Consider the following 22,535-nt stretch of genomic DNA (forward strand, 5'->3'; position numbering starts at 1 on the left):
ATTATTTGAGGATTGATATCTACAAGGAAAGATTCCTTTAAGACAGTAATTGTGAGTCGGTGTATATCTGAAGTATATAATGATAATACCAGGTATGTAATATATTAGAACAACGTGAATCACACATTTACTTATATATCATTTATATATCATTTATAATCCGATACCACACAGATATAAAGTTCATACAGTGAAACCCGTATCAAAACTTCCCGTCTCTATCAGACATCTCATCTCGTACAGACATTTATTTCTGAGTAAAAAATCATACATGACGAGCATTAATAGGCCTTCTTATTTCAAAAGAACATCCAGATATGTATCGATATTTTTAAATTATGTAACCAAGGTTCAGAGCCAAAACCATATATCGTTGTCATATATCGTGGGCCATCGTGGTCATGCCTCGTTGGGCATCGTTGCCATATATTATCATTATGGGTCATTGATGTTTATCGTATAACGTTGTTGATCATTGTTATCTATCGCGGGTCATCGTGGTCATATATCGTGCAAGGTATCAAGCATACTGTTACTGGCAATATAACAGCTGATCATTATTTGTATTTAGAATCCAGACGTTGTAATTCGTTTCTAAACTTGATTTAGAGGTAAGAGATACCCCAGGCTGGGTATAATGATTTTGCCAAAGTTATTTCGAATCGTAACTGCCAATTCAGTTCTGTATTATCTATTCGATATTTTTTGAGATACATTTTTATTCAGTATTCCAAGGACGTGATGATCAAGGTATTACGTATTACAAAATAGCTATATGGACACATGTACTAATGAAAAAAAGGGGGAACAATTTGAAATATTGTGAAGTATTCAGTATACTGTACACCAGTATACTGTTTCGTCAAATAAACAGTGCAGCGAGTGCATGTTGCACCTGTTTTCTATATTCAAGGTAGATAATGCATTAATTGTGTTATTATTACAGTTTCTGTTATTATCTATTACATATAATGATTACATATTACTATAAATATTTATTCTGATATACTTAGCTACAGGAGATTCTGTTGCACGCTAATCAAGGCCGTTTGTTATTTACATTTAGACAAATTGATTTATATTATTGATGTGATTTCTGGGGGATACTTCTTTTAATATTGTTTTAAGCAGAGATTTGCAGCCTGGGGGTAATAAAGCGCTTTGTTGTCGAGCATAAAATGTTTGAACAATAATAATTTCAGTCGTTCTATTCAGGGAAAACCTGAGAGAAAATCACGAAATAGTCAGGATTTATAGGGGGCTTAGGGATGCAATTGATGAAGGATCCTAAAAGGGGTAATGGACAGAGTTAGAATGGACACGAGGGCATCCCAAAGAAACTAAAGCTTTTGAAAAACATCTACGTCTACACCAGGAACGTCAATGAACCCGAGAATATCAGCGACACCGTGAGCATTCAGATGAGCCCGAGTACATCACCTTACACGAAAGGTTTTCTGGCAGCAATAGAACATCATTAACGTCAACTGGTGGAAGTAGTCATTTTTGGATTATTGATGAACCTTGGACATCCTTGAACATGAACTCCGTGTTCGAACATCGATAAATAGGAGAAAACATTAGTAACAACAATGTCTCAGCTCAGTATCTCGGAAACGCCAGTGAACCTCTGGAAAATGCCAAAAACCTCAAAGAACGAAACGTCAATGGATCCAAAGCATCACGAAACTGAAAACCCTAGAGTACCATAAGAACTCCAATGAAAGGTGGATATTCCAGTATCTCGAAAAGTTTGGAGCATAATATATGTTTGTTGTTAATTTCAGACTAAAAATTTGATACAGCATTGCAACATCATTGAAGTAATGCACCAAAAACATTAATGAAACTTGTGTCTCAATGGAACAATTTATCACTTCAGGAATGAATTGGAAGGTAATCTACTATAATACAAAAAAGATGTATCTTATCTTAAAACCATTAAGTCAAAACACAATTTGTTATGCCAGTTAAAAAGTTAAGAGTAATTGGCAGAAGGAAGACATATTGTTAAACTAGCTGTCTGATTTGTCTTGATATCCTTCACAATATTCTACAGCAATCTGATATTATACACCTTATTTCTTATATATACTTCTTAATGTCAAATAAACAAACGAACATTGAACTGAGCGAAGATTGTTGTTTCGCAATCCGATAAGACTGATTTTAGTTTGGATTTTCTTTGTTTTATTTCTATGGTTTTAACTTTTACTCTTCACATTAGATTAGTTTTTTTTTTAAAAGTTTTTAAGAAGTTACACTGAAAAGGGAACGAAACAAAAGGGATCTGAATATCATTCTGAATAATATAAAAAGTATTCTTTCCTTGAAAGTTTAAATGTATAACGTTTAAGGAATGTTCTGATATTTTAGTTTTAAATCTATAGACGGATGTTCTGAGAAATTCAAATTTAAATTCAAATTCAAATCTTGAATGTAGGCCAATTGTATATCATACACGGTGTCATAGCCTACAATAATTGGCACTCTGTCCGTCTAATCTATTTATCAGTTGTGATTGGAAATGCTGACATGGCAAATTATCAGAACATTCGCTCATATGTTAGCACCATCTCAAGAAAAGTTAACATATAGGGCTTAGGCTGTCATAAGCATCATCTGATGATACAAAAAAAACCAATTTGAATTCGATTATTGTGTTATAAATTTTAGAAATATTCAGATACCAACAGATAAGCTATTCAGACAATGGGAAAGGAAAAGGGCACCACTATACATAACTATATATATACACGAAGAAGTTTGAAATCTGTTTGATTTAATGAATGGAATCAAACGAAATGTATATACATAACATACAGGCTACAGGTAAAAGTTTACTAGAACAACGTAACCTAGGCCTAACCAATGGAATCAATTAAGGAAATGTACATCAAAATATGATCGAACTATATTTAAATATACATACAAGAAAGTTTAAAAACTTACGCGTCTAAAATTTAAATCTGCAGTTTTGGATCGTCTGTAGTTCATTCTAAAACACAAAATACGCCACTTCTTTACTCCTTCATCAGACTTTGTTCCACCTTGACACTCTACTTCCGGTCACTTTCACCAGACGTTATGTGCAGTTACTGCACGCGCTAACTGGATGCAGACGTCGTCTTCTTATTATGAGGTAACCATTCACTGCAATCAAGTCCAACTTTCTTTCAGAATTTGTTCTCTTATCAAAATTTCCTCATATCAAATAAAGTTAACCACCACCTTTAAATAAAAAAAACACCAAATTTCCACTTGAAGTTTTAATTTATCGATTAACTGAATCAAAACAAGCAGAGTTTTTCACAAACAATATTTCGTTCCATGTTATCATCACAGGTAGAAATTTTAGAGATAAATCTTATCTTGAATATACCGTAAGGTAGTTCCAACTGAAGGTAATATAAGATATGCTTATCCGCGTGATTCCATGGCAACGTACCTGCCAGCTGTGTATGAAGTAAGTAAGTAAGGAGAGAGGGAGGGAGGATGAAAGAAAGGTAAAGAGAATTACGTGTGGTAATTCTTAGTAATGGGTACTTCAATTTATTTACCTCCACTAACTGACGATATGATACTCATATTAGTTACAGAACTTAGAAGATAACTTATATCTAAGTACGATCAAAGTTATGATGTGAGGAAGATTGGTTTCTCAGACATGAAGGATTTTGGATAAATAAACCATGTCCTAACGATCCGAACCGTAAAACGAAACCCGAAATATTGGCAAAACATTGGTAGCAGATAATGAGCTTTTCATATCATAAAGTATATCATTCATAAGTGAAGTATTTCATAATGAGCAGTGGTATCAGGTGTCTAGAAGAGTAAGTATACCCTGCTTGGCGCCACATCCGTCATAGCTGCTCAACACACATAACAAACACTGCAAATAGGAACTTGCAGACAGAAAAATAGCTTTCCTTTTACGAGAACTACTCCGTTTGATCATAAGCTTCTATACCCCTCTTATACGACCTTGTGAAATTGAGAACAAAGTTTCGCGTAAAATAAGACAAAGGGCTACTAGGGGAAACTATACATCAGACAGATAAACATTCACCCTTTGAACAGAGTGGTCTCAGAACGAAAATCTGCTAAGATCTTCCACTGGAACAATACAGAGGGACTCTAAGGGCTGTTAGACGCCATGGATTCATAAGAAGCTTGTGTATACTGCATCCTTATCGAATAGGATACAGGATGGTCTATAGATGTATCTGTTATACAAGGTTAGACAGGCTAACTTCACTTTGATCTGAATGAATGAATGAATGAAACAGATGCAGATAAAGATCTATTTATATACTGGTCTACCGTCCATTCGTCCAGTCACAATATTTATATGCTGGTAACTGGAGAGGTTAATGAGATATATAAAATTGATGAAGTGTTTATTACAGATTTTATGGTTTTCTGAATATAAAATACCAATAATGTAGCTCACTATAAAAGGTATTCATTGGGGATAGGGATATAAAATAATGTACATTCCCTTATCTTACAGCTCAGTTCTTGCTCAAGATATATTGGCCCTTACTTCGAGGACAAAGAATGTGAGTAAACTTACGACTGGAGGGCGTCAGCGTTACATAGCCGGCGTCTTTAATTTGAATCGCACTTGTTTGTAATTCTTTAAAGATTCTCACAAGAATGATCTTGATTTTGATATTTATTTTGTTACGGCATTAAATGGGAACGAACATATGGATTGCTTCATAACAGCTTGTGCTGCAGATAGATCACTTGAAGTTCTGTCTGAAGGCGATTAGGTGGTGCAAACCTGCTTCAAGTAATGTTAGTGACCCAACATATAACCGGGTGAATTGTTTCCGCTGCCAAACATCGTGAAACCATCTCTAGGAGCTCATATTCATAAAAGAAAACCCAGAAAGAAATCTGACAATTACTACAACTGAACTTTACAAATAAAAAAAGACCAGGAAAAAATTCAGACAGACATTAACAAGTAGAATCAACAAGACTATTACTAAATATATCTTTTCTTACTATAAATATATATTATAACATACCTTGGTATAAGTTCTTAAATAATATTCACCTCTAGGCTACTAGACAATTACGAAAACAATCTTTAGAATCTAGAAAATATAAGATATCACAATCAAAACCAGAGCGCCATAGGTAGATATTAGTTAAAAGTACTAGGTACTATCAGGAACTTCTATAGCCCAGTGCCCTTCTATCTAATCACAGACTGGTATCTGTAACCTAACACTTAACACTATACCAACTACTTTAATACACCTGCCAAAAAACATATAACACTGAACACATTCTGATAGACACAAAACATAGACAATCATTCTAAAAACAGTTCCAGTAATCAAACTAGATGTAATTTTCTTAAAATAGTTTTTAATTTCAATTTAAGTTCATCTGGTTTCATTGATAATCTTAAAATGCCAAATTAATTTAATCACTAAAGTATCCATTTCTCAAAGAAAGATTGAAGAAAAATGGGTTTCAAATAGAAAGTTTGAAAATTCAATCCTTTCTTTTTGTTTCCCACAAATTTAATATAAGTGCAATGGTATTATGAAAACTTCTTGTTAGATCAGTTACATCACGTAGATTTAGGGTAAACTTTTGGAAGCTTACCGCATAGTGTATAAATAACAAGCATATGCTAAATCTAATAATTTTGTCGATAATAACCAAATATTGCTGGGGTTTATACTTGTGGAATTGTGTCTCGGTATTTTCAAAATGAAGACTCCTGGTTTGAAAAGTAGGACCACTTTAACTCATTAATCAGTGCTTTCTCTTACAGAATTTAGTTAGTATTCTTTTACACCCTGGCAGATGACCAAAGAATTCTCAGGAACTATGGAAAATAAGATTAGTTTGAGCAAGGACTCAGTAATAACCAAGGTTTGGTTTGTCAGTAATTAATAAAGCATACTTTTTTCATGGTCCTGTAAACAACACAAACAGGTCGTTTTCAACATCTACATTACTATTTGTGGGTTGTGGACAGAAAATATATCTGTAACCTGCTGACCGCCATTCCCTCTGGATTGTCGACTGCAGTTTATCAAATTAGATGTCATGGTAAAAGGTTTCATCAATTTTTAGACATAAAAATATTAGATATTTTAAATCTAATAAAAATGCAGATTTGGATGTTATGTTAGGTTACCTATTTTGTCTGTGGACTGTCGGTGTCAAGCACATAAAATGCATGAGTATTTCGTCAGAGCACGGAAAGCAGGTGAAGTCTACGGCCCACGAAACAAACAAAAATGGATTGAGATATGCAGTTAAATCGGAATGACATATTTTATATTGTATGAAAGTTGTTTGAAAATGCACACAGAACATAAAACTATGGCTTTGTGAATCTTCACCTTGGAGTTATACACCTCACACGAATCTATTTATATAAATTAAAAATGTATACCGTAGGTTACAGAGACCAGTACTCAGCTCAATGGTAATTATCTGTTGTCAGAATGTATACCATAACACACTATATGATAGATATGCTACAACATTTGTTTTTTATTTATATATTGTATAGACAATATTCTTACTTCCTTTTATCTTGTCTTGAAGGCGTTCTATCTTGACCTATATATTCTACTTTGTAGGTCATGCTGTCCCAAATAATCGGCATCTTTTCAACCACCTTAGGCATGAAAACGAATAATCTTATTTCGTGGAATTTCGGCTGCATATTGAATTCATAAGCAAATCGTCGAATTAACATTAACACTGTGCTCGTATGACCAATTAGATGCAGAAACGTAAGGCACAACACTCCATTTCGTCAGAAAGAAACAAAATGATAACAAATTGGTCGTAGTTTTAGTAATTCAGAACTTCTCAATATTTATTCAATATGCGAAAAAGTACCATTAATCTGAAAGTAGCTGTGGTGCTTATTCTGATCCAATACTCTTCTGAGAGACCACAGGGTCTTCACAGGGTTTTCAACCACAGGGTTATGTCCCAAAGGGGCATTAGAAAACCTGTTCACATCCTCTTTGTGTAAATTCGACGAAGAAATATATTGAAAGGTTTCAAAATTCCCCTTCTTTGTTAGTTTAAGACTTTTCATGTTTGTGATTTTTTTTACATGGAGATTTCATTAAAGAGGCTGTCCCATATAAACATTTTTAGAAGACATAATCCTAGACCGGATAATTCTATTGAAAACCTTTGGCAATATCAACTGAAATAAATTTGAAATGAATCCTAGTCATAGTTTATAACTGATGGTGGCTCCAAGTCAAAATTGACCTTCACAGCCATAACAGTACTCTAAGGTACGGTCACCATTTTCGGTAGTAAAAAGTCAAATTTTACGTCTTTAAAGTACCAAAAAAGGTTGACTTACTGACGCATACTTGTTAAATCTGAAAACTAACCTATTTCAAAAATAAAGAAGACTACTGTAGGGTAAAACACCCATCTGGGATATCACCTGCGAATGTCACATGCTGTTTTCTTGCTTTAATCAGAATGATACATAAAGGACATGCAAGTGATGTTTACATACATCAATATCGCTATGTTTATATAAAAATAAAGAATAAAATAGAAACTGCAACTATAAACTGCCCGCAAATACACACAAGAAAAATGTTTGTTCTGTCATTTACAAGATGATTTCTTGAAAGAATATATTTAAAAACCCTTCTTTCACATACAAATTGAATAATGACAAACACACCCTTGACAAACATCCTTGTTGAATAATCAACAATAGCCTAATGATGTGCGTTATTGATATCTCCGGTACATCTCACGTCGTATAATAATAACTTGAAGATAATCATGCTAATTTGATTTAAAGGAACTGATACGCCATTTGGGGGGGATTTCTGTTCAAATTCTTCAGAATTACTAAAAATGATAGAAAATCACATAATTCTTTCAAAAATACTTCGGAACTAGGAATTCTACTCTACATATGTCTTTTCTATATATCATAGAGTATCTTAAAAAGACAAGTCGTCATTTCAACACTCAACGCGGATAATTTTGGATACACATGGCTTTAAATGCTCCAATTTCGACGATGAGCTGTGAACACTATTACTGTTATCCAAAAAATAAATTGTTGCAACTGTCCGTTTAAGATTAAAGGGAAACAGGAACGCAATTTCGAATTTTCGATTAATGGTATGCTCCCTCTAAGGAAGATGTCAAAACGATAATTAAGTAATTATCCAATAAACTAAATAATTTTGAAACCCGCTTAAAAAAATTTTCATGGATATATCGTCTTATATATAGATTATATTCTTTAGTCATGGAAGTCCATAATACTCTTATTGACAAAGTTTGAGACTTCAAATTCTAAGAGGTAGTATCCCTTTAATAGGTGTAACCATCGTCCATGCAAATAATGGAATCTGTGAGCAATTGAACTGTCAACGACTCGTGATAGATAACATTGAGAATAAGTCAGCCTTAGATTCTTCATCGAGAGAGCAGGTTTGAGTCAAAATCTGAATTACCAATTTTCTAGAAAATAGAACAACCCTTTTAACCTTTTTTAACATAGAAATTTACATTATAGCCCTTTACGTAAATAACGCACTTGGAGTAAATTGGATATATTGTGATGGTTTAAGATTAAAATCACCATCCGGGATTGGGGTATTTAAACCACCAAAACTGTTAAATTGTCACACTATTACAAATATGTCCAAGATGGGATATATGGCATATATATTGGTGGTCTTTGCTCTCTTGTGTTTCTATGTTAACGCAGGTAGGTTTAGCGTTTTGGATTGTCTGTCGTTCTGCCATAAATCCGAAATTTAAAAATCAGAATTTCGTTCAAGAAAAACAATGCAAAGATTGCTCCATTCATAACCAGAATGGAAAAGAGCATAAATTATTTTACGGTAACAAAAATTGATAAAGCTGTGTACACATGGGAAATGAGATTCTTGTTCTTTTATTTAGAATTTTACAAAATGTTCTTTTACTATATTTTAGATCAATGTACCTATCGAGGAGGACAGTGTAAAAGGTCTTCCGGTGGTTGGTGGTTTTGGTCCAGGAGGCCATCATGTTACAATGGAAGATTTGTCAATGGTCTTTGTTCTTCCAACTACAAATGTTGTGTTCCAAATACTCCAAAACCAACTAAAACAACTCCACCCCCAGGTAAGATATTTAAATCATATCAATGAGCTTTAATCTAATCTCCTGGAACACCAGAAAATCTGTAAATTCTTCAATTGTAATATTCCTATGCGTGCGTGAAATAGATGAAGAGAATTTTTTCGGTCAGAGTCTCATATCTTTCAGAGTCCAATATTCAGAGTTCATTTTCCAAAATATTTCTTTCGCTAATGATTATTGGTTTGTTTTATGATTAAGTTTCCTACCAGTGTTATGGTGATTTTATGAAGTTGAATCCAACAGGGGCCGGCAAATTAACTTCTGGACAAGATTGGTTGAAATATACAGGTAAGAATTCCAAAGGGTATACATGTTTTCTATTTTTATAAAAAGATAAATGCCTCAATTATCTTATGATCTGATGATTCCATAACATAACAAGAATATTGTGGCACTTTTTTAGAAAGACGAAGGGCGAAAGTTCATCGAAATGTGTGCCATTGGTGCGACAGATGACCATCAATCGATGTACAGAGAGGATGCAGAAGCAAACCATCACGATGATTTTCTGTCGTTTTGTCCTCGATAACTAGACTCAAACTGAAAGAAACAATTTCTTGGTTTATTACTGAGTGATGATGATAAACATGATGTTTCTGTTTTTAGGAGTACGCGCGTCTAATAAGATGTTGGATACTGATTTAGCTGAATTGAACAAACGTAAACAGTGTTACATCCGAGCCGGAAGAAACAGTTGTAAGTTCTCACTCAATAATTGAAGTTGTAGCTATTGATCAATGTGTCAAATTTCAGTTTAAGTAATTCGTTGTTTTGGCATTCACATCTTTTATCAGCTGGAAAAACGAACCCAGGATGTGGGGGTTTGACACAGAAATTTATACCCTTTTGTGTTCCGTTTTATAATACAGGTATCCATCCAGCGATTATTGCAGCTATTGCCAGTCGTGAGTCAAGGGGAGGTAGACTGTTGTATGCTAGCAATGGATTGGGAGATAAGAAGAAAGCGTGGGGCATCATGCAGGTAAAACTACCCAGTTTTAGTTAAAAGACGTGTTGGGCTCTTAGATGTATCTTTGAGGTGGTATGTTAACCACGCCCCCATTCGTCATAAATGTCAAAACCCGTATTCGGGATACGATGGTTATTAGTCAAGCGTATCTTTCGTTGTCGTTTGCATATAGTTTTCATGTAACTTCAAACCTCCAAGCAAGTTCTTCTTCTTAATACCCATGAAAATGGTGTGATGTGTATCTGTTATGCTTAGTTTTAGTATTTACGTTCCGCGGTCCTTTGAGAAACTGTCTAATGGAATAAAGGGACCGCAACTACTGTAACTACGGATCTGATTTGGTTTGCTCTAAGCACACACGAAGTTCTTTTTTTTATACATTTAGTGTGACTTACACAAATCCGGACAAGATTGTAAAAAATACAAATGGGACAGCTGTGACCATATCAACCATATGACTCAAACAGTCTTATTGCCGTTTGTTAAAACTATCAAACGTAATCATCCAAGTTGGGCTGCGAAGTACCAACTTAAAGGTAAGTAGTGCCTTTCGTTATATAAACTAGTGTTCAAAAGAAACGATACCAACTTATTTTCAAAATTGTTTTTTACTAAGTGAATTGTCTAATATGAAAACATGCCAATTCGTATTGCACATCCCAAACACAGCATAGTCGATAAAAATACCGGGAACACGTGATCACTTCCGGGAAAAAACGTAAATTTCGTGAAAGTGACATTTCCCTCTCTAGCATGTTCTGCACGTGCATAAAAACTGTATAAAACGGCTGATCAGACACGTTGATATCACAGCAACAAAAAGAACACAAGATATGCCACGTTTGACAGCCATCGAGAGAGAGATCCGTTGGAATGGTCCAACAAGGAGCGACACACGTCGACGTCGCCAGAAGGTTGGGCTGCGCACGCATCACTATCACCAGGTTGATGCAGCGGTTACGTCAGACGTCAGACAGGCCCAGAAGTGGAAGACCACGAGTAACCACGCCCCGTGAATATCGTTACATCCGGGTATTACACGTGAGGAACCGCACCGTAACAGCGACGCCCACGGCGGCTACAGCACTGGGACACAGGATCAGTCGACAGACCGTCTACAGGAGACTACGGCAGTATGGTATCCGGCCTCGTCATCCCTACCGCGGACCACTCCTGACGCCTCGACACCGGAACAACAGACTGATCTGGGCCAGGCGAGTTCGACGTTGGCAACGGCGGGACTGGGCACGTGTTATGTTCTCTGATGAGAGCAGATTCCTCATCTTCAAAAACGATGGACGGCAGCTTGTATACCGACGATTTGGTGAACGTTTGGCGCCTAACTATATCCAACAGGTCCGGCCGTTTACGAGGAAACCTGAATGCACAGCGTTATATTGATGACATCCTACGGCCTGTTGTGGTGCCCTTTATTCAGCAACAGCCTCGTGGACTCCTTTTCCAACATGACAATGCAAGGCCACACACAGCAAGATTGACACAGAACTTCCTTGCCAACGCCAACGTACAGGTTTTGCCATGGCCCGCATGTTCACCGGACATGAATCCCATCGAGCACTTATGGGACCACGTCGATCGGCAAATCCGACGTCGCCGTGTGCCTCCAGTCAACGTCCAGGACTTGGAACGATGTCTCCTCGAGGAATGGCAACGCATCACTCCCAACGTCATCAGACGTTTGACGGCATCAGTCCGTAGGCGTGTTCTGGCATGTATTGATGCTCACGGTGGACATACCCGCTACTGACTTGACTTTGTGACGTGTGGTGTGACATTTCCCGTTGTTTCTGTGATCAGTGCTCTAACGAAATGTTCTTTTTTCGACCCCACCCATCTTTAAAGGCTTGTCATATTGGTTGTACAGATTTTATTGAAATGAAATTTTTGTACAGATGTTGTGAAAGGATTTCTCAAAAGCATAACACCAATCCTAAACTTCTGCATTGTTTAGTTTTTCTTTTATGTCGTTGCAAACAGGCGGTATCGTTTCTTTTGGACACTAGTTTACTTCAAAGCAATGAATACCGTGCAGTTTAGCTATCTGAAATGCAGTCACCATTTTGTTCCTTAAGCTTCATCGATGGCTTAATCAGTGGCTTCTGGGGGTAGAGTTCATACCAATCTTTACATATTTTACAGGAGGGGTAGCAGCCTACAATTTCGGTCCCGGCAATGTTCAAACTATTCCTGGAATGGATGATAAAACGACTGGTGATGATTACAGTAATGACGTCATTGCTCGAGCACAACGTCTTGTCAAAGCATATGGCTGGTAAAATGTATCTATATAAAAGAAGTTTATTTACAAATTTAAGCGATATTACACTTCATTTATTATGATTTGTTTTGTTAATACATGTAGTCTAGTATTAAATTTTGAAAATGTACATTTGTGTGGTAATGTTTTAATAGGTTAAGATATTGAGTTCATCAAATCCAACATAGCTTAGGATTATTACTTTAGTTATAAGAAGTTATAAGCTTAACAAAAACATTCTATTTAGAAATTAAAAGGGTGTAAAATTGCGGTAAAGCAAAGTTTACGAAAGCACAGGCACAGGCATGCACTCATTACAAAAGTGAAAGGGTACCCCTGTCCTTCTCTATCCTTCTTAGCAATCATATGATTCAAGTCTATGTACACTCATTTAGATATAGTGTTCAACCATCAGCATCATTTAAAATGTCATATTATGCAGGTACTATGCGTCAAATTTGTGAGATTAATCCGGTTATCGCCCAACAGGGGCATGAATGATTCTGGTTGGCCTTTTTCTCATGGTCATTTTAGACAATCGTGCGGCTGAACCTTGCCACCTTGACCCATCCGAATAACCAATAACACAACATCCCATTCTCGAACCAGCATTACCAGACGACAAACTTCCTGTATTACCTCCCCTTCCCAAATCATCTTCTCTACTGTGCAACTATAATGATGAAAATATCATTATTAGCCCGACCAATCTGGCCCCATCCGTTCGGGCGTTATATACGAATGTGATATCATCACGGTTACATAGAAGTCAATATCACATCTGCATATCACGTCCGAGGAACTGGAAGTGCCGGATTTGTCGGGCTAATAATGTGTATACGAAATGGCGTAAGAGGACATGGAAGTATGGAGGAGGATGGGGGATGAAATAAAAAGCAGGTTAATATTTTCTGCAATTTTCTTGTGATTCTGAGTTGCCTATAAATATGTATTTGTAGTTGCCAAAGCTGAACGGTTGTTTGTCGCAAAGTCCATATAGGGTTACGCCTCGACTGATCATCAGGTAGCATTTAGGACAGTTGCCAAGCCATTTACGGCTGGGTTTGTCAACTTGGCAACTCTTGCAGAAAGCCAACATATCAATTAAATAAAGCATTTTGAGGATATTTCGACAGAAACTTGCCGTCAATGTACTCAATTACTTACCACCATAGATCTACCATTGATAGAATATGTACCAGTCAATGTAGCTACTTTATCAGTTAAAATGGTTTTTATATTACCATAATTATCTTCTTCCAAGTTCCCTAAGTCACCATAATGTCTGAAAAATATACATGTATGAAGCTATCGGGAATTTAAACTCTTAATCATAATCACGAGGCTAAAGGAACACCCTGAGCAAATGCTCTAGCAACGATCGGAAGGGCACATGATCCTCTACTCATACTTCCCCTATTATATATCATAATATATATTGCCGAACTCCTTCCTATCTATCCTGACTGCTTTGTATATATTTATCTTTACTGTCTAGTACCTTATACCTTTCTATCTTCGTACCTCTCTATTTTGGCTGTTCGTTACCTATCTATCTGACTGCTTTATACCTATCTATCCTGATTGTTTGTTACCTATAATATATCCTAGCTGCTATATATCTATTTATACTGCTTTGTATCTATCTATCCTGACTGCATTGACATATCTACCCTGTTGTTCTGATCTATCTATATCGACCGACCGTATCTATCTATCGTGACTGCTCAGTACCTACCAATCCTGCATTGTATTCTCTATCTTGACTGTTAGGTGTCTATATATCCTGACAGTCAGTAATCAGTACCCACCTATCTTGAGTGTCCGGACCTCCATGCTGACCACTAAAAGGATTGTAATGACCACCAGTAGGATCACATCCGTTAGTTATATCCCCTAGTTGGTGGATATGGAAACCATGCTTTTTAATACTATCTGTTATAGGTAAACCTTGAATATCAACTTTCATCTCTAAGTCTCCTGTCGCTTCACATCGTGTATTCTATAATACCAGAAAGTAGCGAGTGAGAAATATCATCTGATTCAAAGAGATTTTCATAGAAAAATTAATAGACGTTCTGGAAGAGTATGGACGCGAATGGGGGCGTTTTGCCAAACATTGTTCCGTTCTGGCCATAGAAAACTGTCGCATATTTGATCTTCCAGAGCCTTAAAATGATGTCTCCTTCAACTTAAACCGAAATGCAAAACACACCTACTGATTTGTCAAAAGGTAATTGCCAAGGCGTTTCTTGACATTCACATTGTTTAATCCCATACATGAAACTGTCGTATAGAGCACCAATAGAAAATACGACACTTGTTTTGGCACTTTTCTGTGGACTGACAAATTGCATCTTACCCATTCCAGTTTGACAACCAACTTCTCTGGTTTGAGCTTGTATCGTAGCTAATTGTACCATCTGTAGAAATGAATTCAAATTTAGCGCCATTCCATTTCCTCCTAGAGCAGGCGGCACATTACTTATTGCATCCATTGCAGACATCTTCTTCTGTAGATCAAATATAAACTTACATGAAATAAGATATTAGAAATATTAAAACAGAACTTGCAACATGTTGTTACTCGGAGTTTCAGGCTATGTGATCTTCAGACAAATGAAATAAGATATTAAAAAAATATTTTGACGCAAGAGTAGACTAATCTGCTGTCCAGGCAGATATTTCCTCACTGCACACTGCTAGGCGTTGTCCATCATCATTAGCCCAATCAGATGCAGTAGGATGTTTGACTGCATTTATTTCAATTGAACAGGCTTTACAAAAAAAAACTATGAAAATAAATAAAATACTTACTGTTTCGTCCAAGAAGTATTTTGCAAAATATCAACAGAAAAAATTATTTTCTGATTTAAATATTGTTTTGATCTTTTAATGTTCTAATCTTCTATTTGATGTCAACTTTGTATCGACTATTTCTCTTGAAAATTGTAAGTTTAAAGATACAAAATAAAGAAGAAATTTGGGAGTCACGTTTTGAAGTATCTGAGTCAATAAAGAAACACGACTTTAAGAAGAATCCTTTCAAATATCGTGACTTCGTCACCTTGAAGATGATAATGTATTTACAAGATTTAGACTTGATTAGGCTATAATCTGAATTAAACGAGATTATGGCTGCTAATTTTTTAATTAGCTATTCTTTGAAGTTCAAACATCCAGATTGACAGAAATTAAGACTTTTGTGGTGAGACCTAGTTAATTGGTTTCCACGACTCATGTCACAGAACGATCGCTTTATATTAGCTATAGTCTGTAGTAAAAAGAAATGGAGTTCTCTCCCCTCAACTGTTTTACTGTTTTTATCAAACATTTATACTTCTATGTTTTTATTTCAAAACATCAAATCTGATCGTGAAAATAATGTTCTTCAGTTTACACAACAAAAAATAACACGAATTGCCACCAAAGACCTCATTAGGATATAATTACATTTAATTACTTCGTTAATTTGCATAATTCATTCAAGAAGAGTTGTCTCCCCCTAAACAAGATGGCAGCCTCCATGAAATATTATTGGATACTATGAAATGCTATTTGTTTTTAATGTTTTATCGTCGTTTTGGGTGGAATCTTTCAATCATATAAAACAAAGGGTCAAAATGAGCACGTTTACTTCCAGGCTGTGTCCTATAACTGGTAAAATGCAGTGGATATTACAAGATGAAGAGTATGATTATCATCAAGAAATAGCCAGGTAATAAACTATCATCATATCACTTATCCATATCCGCATCAATATCGATAAATGGCATCAGATTCGAAGCCTTTTAGACTATGTGTAGATCAAACACTCTCAAGATATCTCCCGTCTGCCTAGTTTCTCTATGACTATGATAATGAAATGATCCACCTCTTGATCCCTTTTTGCAGTGCCCTTTTCTAGGCTACTAAGGCCATAGAGTGTATTTAATTCTATTAATAATTTCAGATCTGCGTATGCTGATATGTTACACGATACAGAAAGGGTAAATATTAATCATTTTTAATGTGTGGAAATTCATAAAGATTTCTCATACTTCTGAATTATTTAAATGATAAAATTTGGTACATATTCAGATCCATTTCAAATTTCATTGAGATAAAGCCTACACCTTTAAGAAAAATATTGTAATCTTCCTTCACACTCAATGTAATTGTTGCCTTTTTGCCATTGTTAAACTGTATTATATGTTTTAGAATAAGAAGTATTATACTGGTGTAAAGAAAGCTATAGAGATGATACATGCTAGAGGTGAAAAAGCTAAAGTATTAGATATTGGAACAGGTACTGGTTTATTGTCTATGATGGCAGCTGCTTCTGGTGCGGACCAAATTACTGCTTGTGAGGTTGGTAATTCTCTATACAGACTAAGCATTTTTGTCATTTTTGGACTGGATTGTAGGTTTCATTTATCTTTTTACTTTAAGCAAGGTCCAAGTTCAATTAAGCAATTTTGTCATCAACCATTTTGTCTTTAGAAAAAATATAGCAGACAAGAGAGAAAATAAAAATTTTGAATTATTAGGTTGCAGGAATCATAAATCTGCCCAAACAACTGTAATAATCGATTCCTTCCTATTTTAGGCCTTTGAACCAATGGCTAAATGTGCTGAAGAAATAATAAAGAAAAATAATTATGCTGATCAGATTAAGTTAATTCCAAAAAGATCAACAGAAATGAAATCAGGGCCAGGTAAAATTGATACATATCGATTTATTTGGTACTGACATACATTACCCTGAACTAATAATACTTCATATATCCTAAACTCCCAGTGATATAACTTGAGGAAAAAAAATGTTATATGGTTACAGCCGCTGGGGCAAATATTGCATAAATTTTTTGCCAGTATACCCGCCGCTAGAGTCAAGAGTGTTTGAATATTTTTAGTAGGGTTTTAAAGCAGTATTTTAATCTTATTGCATGTCAGATGAGCAAAACCAGGCAGATCAAGGGTGTTCTAGAGGAAAATTTTCTTCCTTGTTCCTGTTTAATGCCAAAGATATTCTTATGCTTAATTTGGCTTATTTGTAGGTAATGATATGGAAGATAGAGCCAATATTTTAGTAACTGAAGTTCTTGATACAGAGTTAATAGGAGAAGGGGCTATAGGAACTTATAATCATGCTCATAAACATTTATTAGAGGTAAATACAGCACATGGATATATATAGGCTCACTGACAACCCTTAATACACAGACTGAAAAGGGTATCTTATCCTTAAATTTCTTAACAGTCAATTTAGGACCTTCGATCTTCTTATTTGTATGATATTAAAAACATAATATAAATAACTACTCAAAGAATTTAAACTCTATTTCTAAATATTTCTGTTGTAGTTGGAATTGACATTTAAAGGTAATTACCTTGAACTGATAATGTGATTAACTTATCAATAATTTATAACATTTTAAGTGTTTCATATTTGAATATTTTTTTATTATTTTCCAGAAAAAATGTCTTGTCATTCCCAGAGCAGCTAATATGTATGTGCAATTAGTGTCTTCAGATTTCATCAAGAAATGGAATGTTTTACAACCAATAAAAACAAGTGAATCTAGGGCTATTTCCCCACCTCTAGCATGTTGTAAATGTAGTGGAGCTGCTTCTTTACATGATATACAGTTAGATCAACTAGATTCTACATTATTTACACCCATATCACAACCAGTACAGGTCTTTAGGTAAGGTCTGTTCATTAGTGTTTGCAGTATGTTTCTGTAATTTGAAATAACGTTAGGTTTTGGTTGGATTGTACACTAGTGAATACAGCCAATCAAAGCACTCAACATAAAGATTGTTAACAATATGACTGTGTGTGTTTTCGAGGGCTGTGATTGGCTGTATTTAAAAAGTGAAAAGTGCCAAATATTGTCAAGGTAATAAACAAAATTCATTATAGCTTGTCATTTAGATGACATTTTAGAGGTTGAGCTATTATTCCATTTTGGTGGCTCAATGCTACCATGTCATATTCTGTGTAGATGGACGTGAGGGTTGTGTTTGCTGGAGGCATTTTTTTCCTGGTTTACAACTCCTTAATTACCTTACAGGTTTGATTTTGCTAGTAAAGAAGGAATTCCTGAAGATGATAATTCAACAGTTATAATTAAATCTTTAAATAAGGGCAGTGTTGATGCTGTATTGATGTGGTGGGATATAGAAGTTGATCCACAAGGGGAGGTCATTCTCAGTTGTGCTCCTCGCTGGGCACATCCGGATGGTGATAGGCTTCAGGTAATTATAGGTATATCTATCATCAAATTTCTAGCTGGAGTAGGGGCTTTATCAAATTTTTGATTGCAGTGTGCCAGATTCGTCAAAGCAGTTTCCCCTTGCTAATGCCACTGTCCTCTTTTTTTTCTTTGTTTCTATCACAGTGGAGAGACCATTGGATGCAGGCTATATATTACCCTACAGTACCTATAACAGTTGATGTAAATCAATCTGTTAAAATATTGAGTAGTCATGATGAATATAGTTTATGGTTTGAAGTAGTTGACAGTCATGAGTAAGTTTTTAACATATTATGTATATTGTGTTATGTTTTCACAATGCCAAGTAATCTGTACTGTAAAGTCCAAATAAAATAGGTAGAATTATCAAAATGAATTTCAGTATGTACTTATACTTATAAATACTGTATCCAAAATAGTTATAAGTGTTTCTTACAATTAGTTTTGATTTCTGATTAAAGCCTTGGCTTGATTTATGTATATTGGTCTGGTTAAATATCATTATGATATTTTATACCACATGTACTTTTAAGTTTCTTACTATGGTAAGTATTTTAATGATGATTTGAAATATCTTTTTATTTTTAAAAATTTTATGTTTGATGTGCTTTTACTTGCAGTACGACCCCAGCAGAATTAGAAAGACCAATCTGTGAATGTGGTATACATACATCCATCAGTAGAACTAGAATAGGTCAGATTAATGATACACGAAGAAATGATGTCTTTATCTCAGTTTTAAAACAGGTAATCCAGAAATACTTCATATTAGTTGACTCTTGTTCTTGTGAGATTGGCTTAACTGAATGTCAAGAATGTAGTTATTGTGTTCTGAAAATGAATGTACATTCACCCAGATATTCTGAAAGCTTACTTAACTTTTAAGAAAAGTTCAAAGTAAGCAAAACATATTTTCCGAAACATAACAGTACATGTATGTAAATTATTCTATCATTTCTATTATCTCTAAGTTTTCTTCTTCCCTTTCTGTTCAAAGATTAATTTCTCTGTTTTGTATTTTAGAATCTAACGACCAACTCTATATGTTTATGTATAAGTGATGGAAGTTTACTTCCCTTGATGGCTGCTCAATTAGGCGCAAAAAAGGTAATTATTAGATTTAATTAGCTTTTGCGTTGTATGTGATAATGAAGGTTTTATCATAATTTCATGAATTTTGAAAGTATTTTTGATTATTTGTAAAATAAAAAATTGATATTTGTTAATATTTTCTAGGTTTTTGTAATCATTTTTCTAGGTATTTGTAAATATTTTCTAGGTATTTGTAAATATTTTTTAGGTATTTGTTAAAATTTCTCAAATATTTTCTAGGTACTTGTCAATATTTTCTTGGTATTTGTTTATAATTTCAAGGTATTATCTAGGTATACTTGCATATTATCTAAATATTTGTTAATAATTTGTTACCATTTTCTAGGTATTTGTAATAGAATCGAATCCTATGTGTGAGAGAGTATTAAAATCCTATATAAATTATAATAGACTGAATGATAAAATAACAGTATTTACTAAACCTTTAGAAGATATTACAGCAGAAGATTTATTTAAATACAAGGTTTGTAATTGATTGCTATAAACATATCTCTTTTCATGTCCCTCATACAATACATTTTTCGATGATTGATTTAAATTTTCAAGAAGTTTCCCAATATATTTATTTGTCTTCAGTCTCACATTTTTCTGGAAAGATCTTTCCCATTTCAAAATAATAGTATGGCATTTATAAGACTCAAAACCTGCGATCAACAAAACTATGGTCTTTTAGTCATCTCCTTAGAAATCAAGACCCTTTTCAGCAAACATTGCACATGCATGTAAAGTAGTTACCCTTCAAAACACCTTATTTCCATCCCACCAAGTAATTTGTCATTGTATCGCTTAGAAAAGGTCACACAGCTATCTATTCAGTGTTTTATCTTAAAAAATGTTGTTATTTTCAGATTAATGTAGTAATTGGTGAACCATTCTTCATGTCGTCTAACTTACCCTGGGAGAATATGTATTTCTGGTATGCTGTATCTGAACTCAGACAATTCATGGTGCCTGATGTAGCTATCTTACCCTATCAGATGACTATTAAAGCTGTAGGAATGCAGTTTAAAGATTTGTGGAAGATTAGAGCACCTGTTGGTAATTGTGAAGGGTTTGATTTAGATATATTTGACAACATTATACAGGTATATTCTATATGTTTATGGTGGTGATTTTTTTTTTTATGGTGGTGATTCACGGTTAGAAAGAATTTATAATGAAAGCTGGTTGCCCAAGTTCCAAGATTGTGTTGGATAGCATTGATCTCTCGTGTTGTCATTAAATATGCCACTGATCTTGTGATATTTATACAAAAATATCCCAATGAGTGCAAATTAAATGCTAATTTCTAAGAGACTGTAAATGAATATGATAATCAAATGACAGATTTTTAAATAAAATGTATTTATTTCAGAAGTCATCTGAAAAGTCTGATATTAATGTAGAACGTCAGCCATTATGGGAATATCCAGGTTTACCTCTAACAGATCCAGTGTCTATAGCTCAGTTGGATTGGTCAAAATCAGTATTTGATACTAAACCTGTATCTTCTACTACTAAACTACCATTCAATGTGTAAGTATTTTACTTTGTTTGTTTCAGATAATCGTGTGTTTCTATTTAACTGCTAAGCAAAAACACACATCAGGATAAATTTTTGCCAACGAATAACAAAATGTATATAAGATTGAGTGAAATCATTTTGTGGAAAGATCCTGTGGTATTGTCCAAAATAATTAACAATGTTTTCCTGATATTTTTAACAATGAAAACAAGTAAGTAATTATTTAAACGACTGGAATACAAATAAACTTTTGATATTTTTGTGAATTGGTCACAGTATACAGAAAATATTTTGCGTACAGTATTAATATAATATGTAGCTTTAACCCATCTTAATTTTATTAGGTCTGGTGAATTGAATGGTATTGCATTATGGGTAGAATATCAGTTTAGTGATAATAATGTGATATCAAATGGGCCGTTATTACCAGTTGTTAGTGAAACTAATGTTCGATGGGACTACTATTCTCAACAAGCTGTTCATCTATACAAACAACCAATATCCATACAACCTGATCAACATGTCGATATTAACTTTCATTTTAATCCTAAAACTGGAGAATTAGATTTTAAATTCCCTGCCACTGTATCTTGATGATGATTTTATCACTTATCTTGGCTCAAATGATATTGGGGCATATATACACCATGTGAATAATTGATAAAATGCTGTTATTATGTACTTTATTATGCTATTTCGCTCAAGCATTAATATATTTGAATAATTAAGTGTGCAGTATGGCTGCTGAAACAATGCAAAACTGAAATGGTCATAAATGATGCCTTGTATATGACAGATTGATAGGTGACCCTTTTAGAAAGATTTTATTCTCAGAAAGGCTTCATGACTTCAATGAATTTAAAATATCTTTTTAAGTCAGCCTTTCAGCACATTTTGTGTTAAATCAAAACATTTTTTATAAATTTAATGGCACATTGCTATAGAAAAAGATGGTTTCCCAGGACTTGAAACATTACAAGTACACAAGAAGTATAGGATAGGATAGGATATAAGGTTTAGAATGACAAAAATTTCTCACTGTTACAGTTTATAACAATGATTACACACAGATAGGTTTTTTTGTCATAAATTGTGGATAAATGTTGTTTGTTATTTGAGAGAGATTTAGATTAATGCACTTTTAAACATAATCAGGTACATGTATATATATTGTCTGCAACTTGTTGACTCTTATTTGATCTCTGAGAGATGTCATGCAGGTAGATTCACGGAAACAAGTTCTGCTGTATTATA

The 22,535-nt window shown here is 34.4% G+C and overlaps 3 protein-coding genes across 3 annotated transcripts; 2 read left to right on the top strand and 1 right to left on the bottom strand.

Annotated features, from left to right (window-relative positions):
- Positions 1-8,615: 8,615 nt before the first annotated feature.
- LOTGIDRAFT_231339 (hypothetical protein) lies at positions 8,616-12,552 on the top strand. The gene is made up of 7 exons (XM_009052683.1): positions 8,616-8,755; positions 8,986-9,156; positions 9,373-9,462; positions 9,781-9,870; positions 10,044-10,156; positions 10,530-10,680; positions 12,305-12,552. The coding sequence occupies exons 1-7, from the start codon at positions 8,686-8,688 to the stop codon at positions 12,439-12,441; spliced, it is 822 nt and encodes a 273-aa protein (XP_009050931.1). The 5' UTR covers positions 8,616-8,685; the 3' UTR covers positions 12,442-12,552.
- Positions 12,553-12,993: 441 nt separating this feature from the next.
- LOTGIDRAFT_78111 (hypothetical protein) lies at positions 12,994-14,346 on the bottom strand (the record flags this gene model as incomplete). Its single annotated transcript, XM_009052625.1, has 3 exons — positions 12,994-13,095; positions 13,590-13,707; positions 14,234-14,346. Coding segments are annotated over 3 exons (333 nt in total), but the record flags the coding sequence as incomplete, so codon positions are not given.
- A 1,699-nt stretch (positions 14,347-16,045) lies between these two features.
- Positions 16,046-22,073, top strand: LOTGIDRAFT_213858 (hypothetical protein; the record flags this gene model as incomplete). The annotated part of the gene is made up of 14 exons (XM_009052684.1): positions 16,046-16,140; positions 16,375-16,411; positions 16,623-16,772; positions 17,011-17,119; positions 17,462-17,574; positions 17,880-18,112; positions 18,482-18,704; positions 18,809-18,939; positions 19,285-19,411; positions 19,688-19,771; positions 20,103-20,240; positions 20,626-20,862; positions 21,132-21,292; positions 21,626-22,073. 14 exons carry the CDS (start codon positions 16,046-16,048, stop codon positions 21,873-21,875), a joined length of 2,088 nt encoding a protein of 695 aa, XP_009050932.1. The 3' UTR covers positions 21,876-22,073.
- Between the last annotated feature and the right edge of the window lie 462 nt (positions 22,074-22,535).

This window comes from Lottia gigantea (assembly GCF_000327385.1).
Source record: "Lottia gigantea unplaced genomic scaffold LOTGIsca_19, whole genome shotgun sequence".
Taxonomy (NCBI): Eukaryota; Metazoa; Mollusca; class Gastropoda; family Lottiidae; genus Lottia; species Lottia gigantea.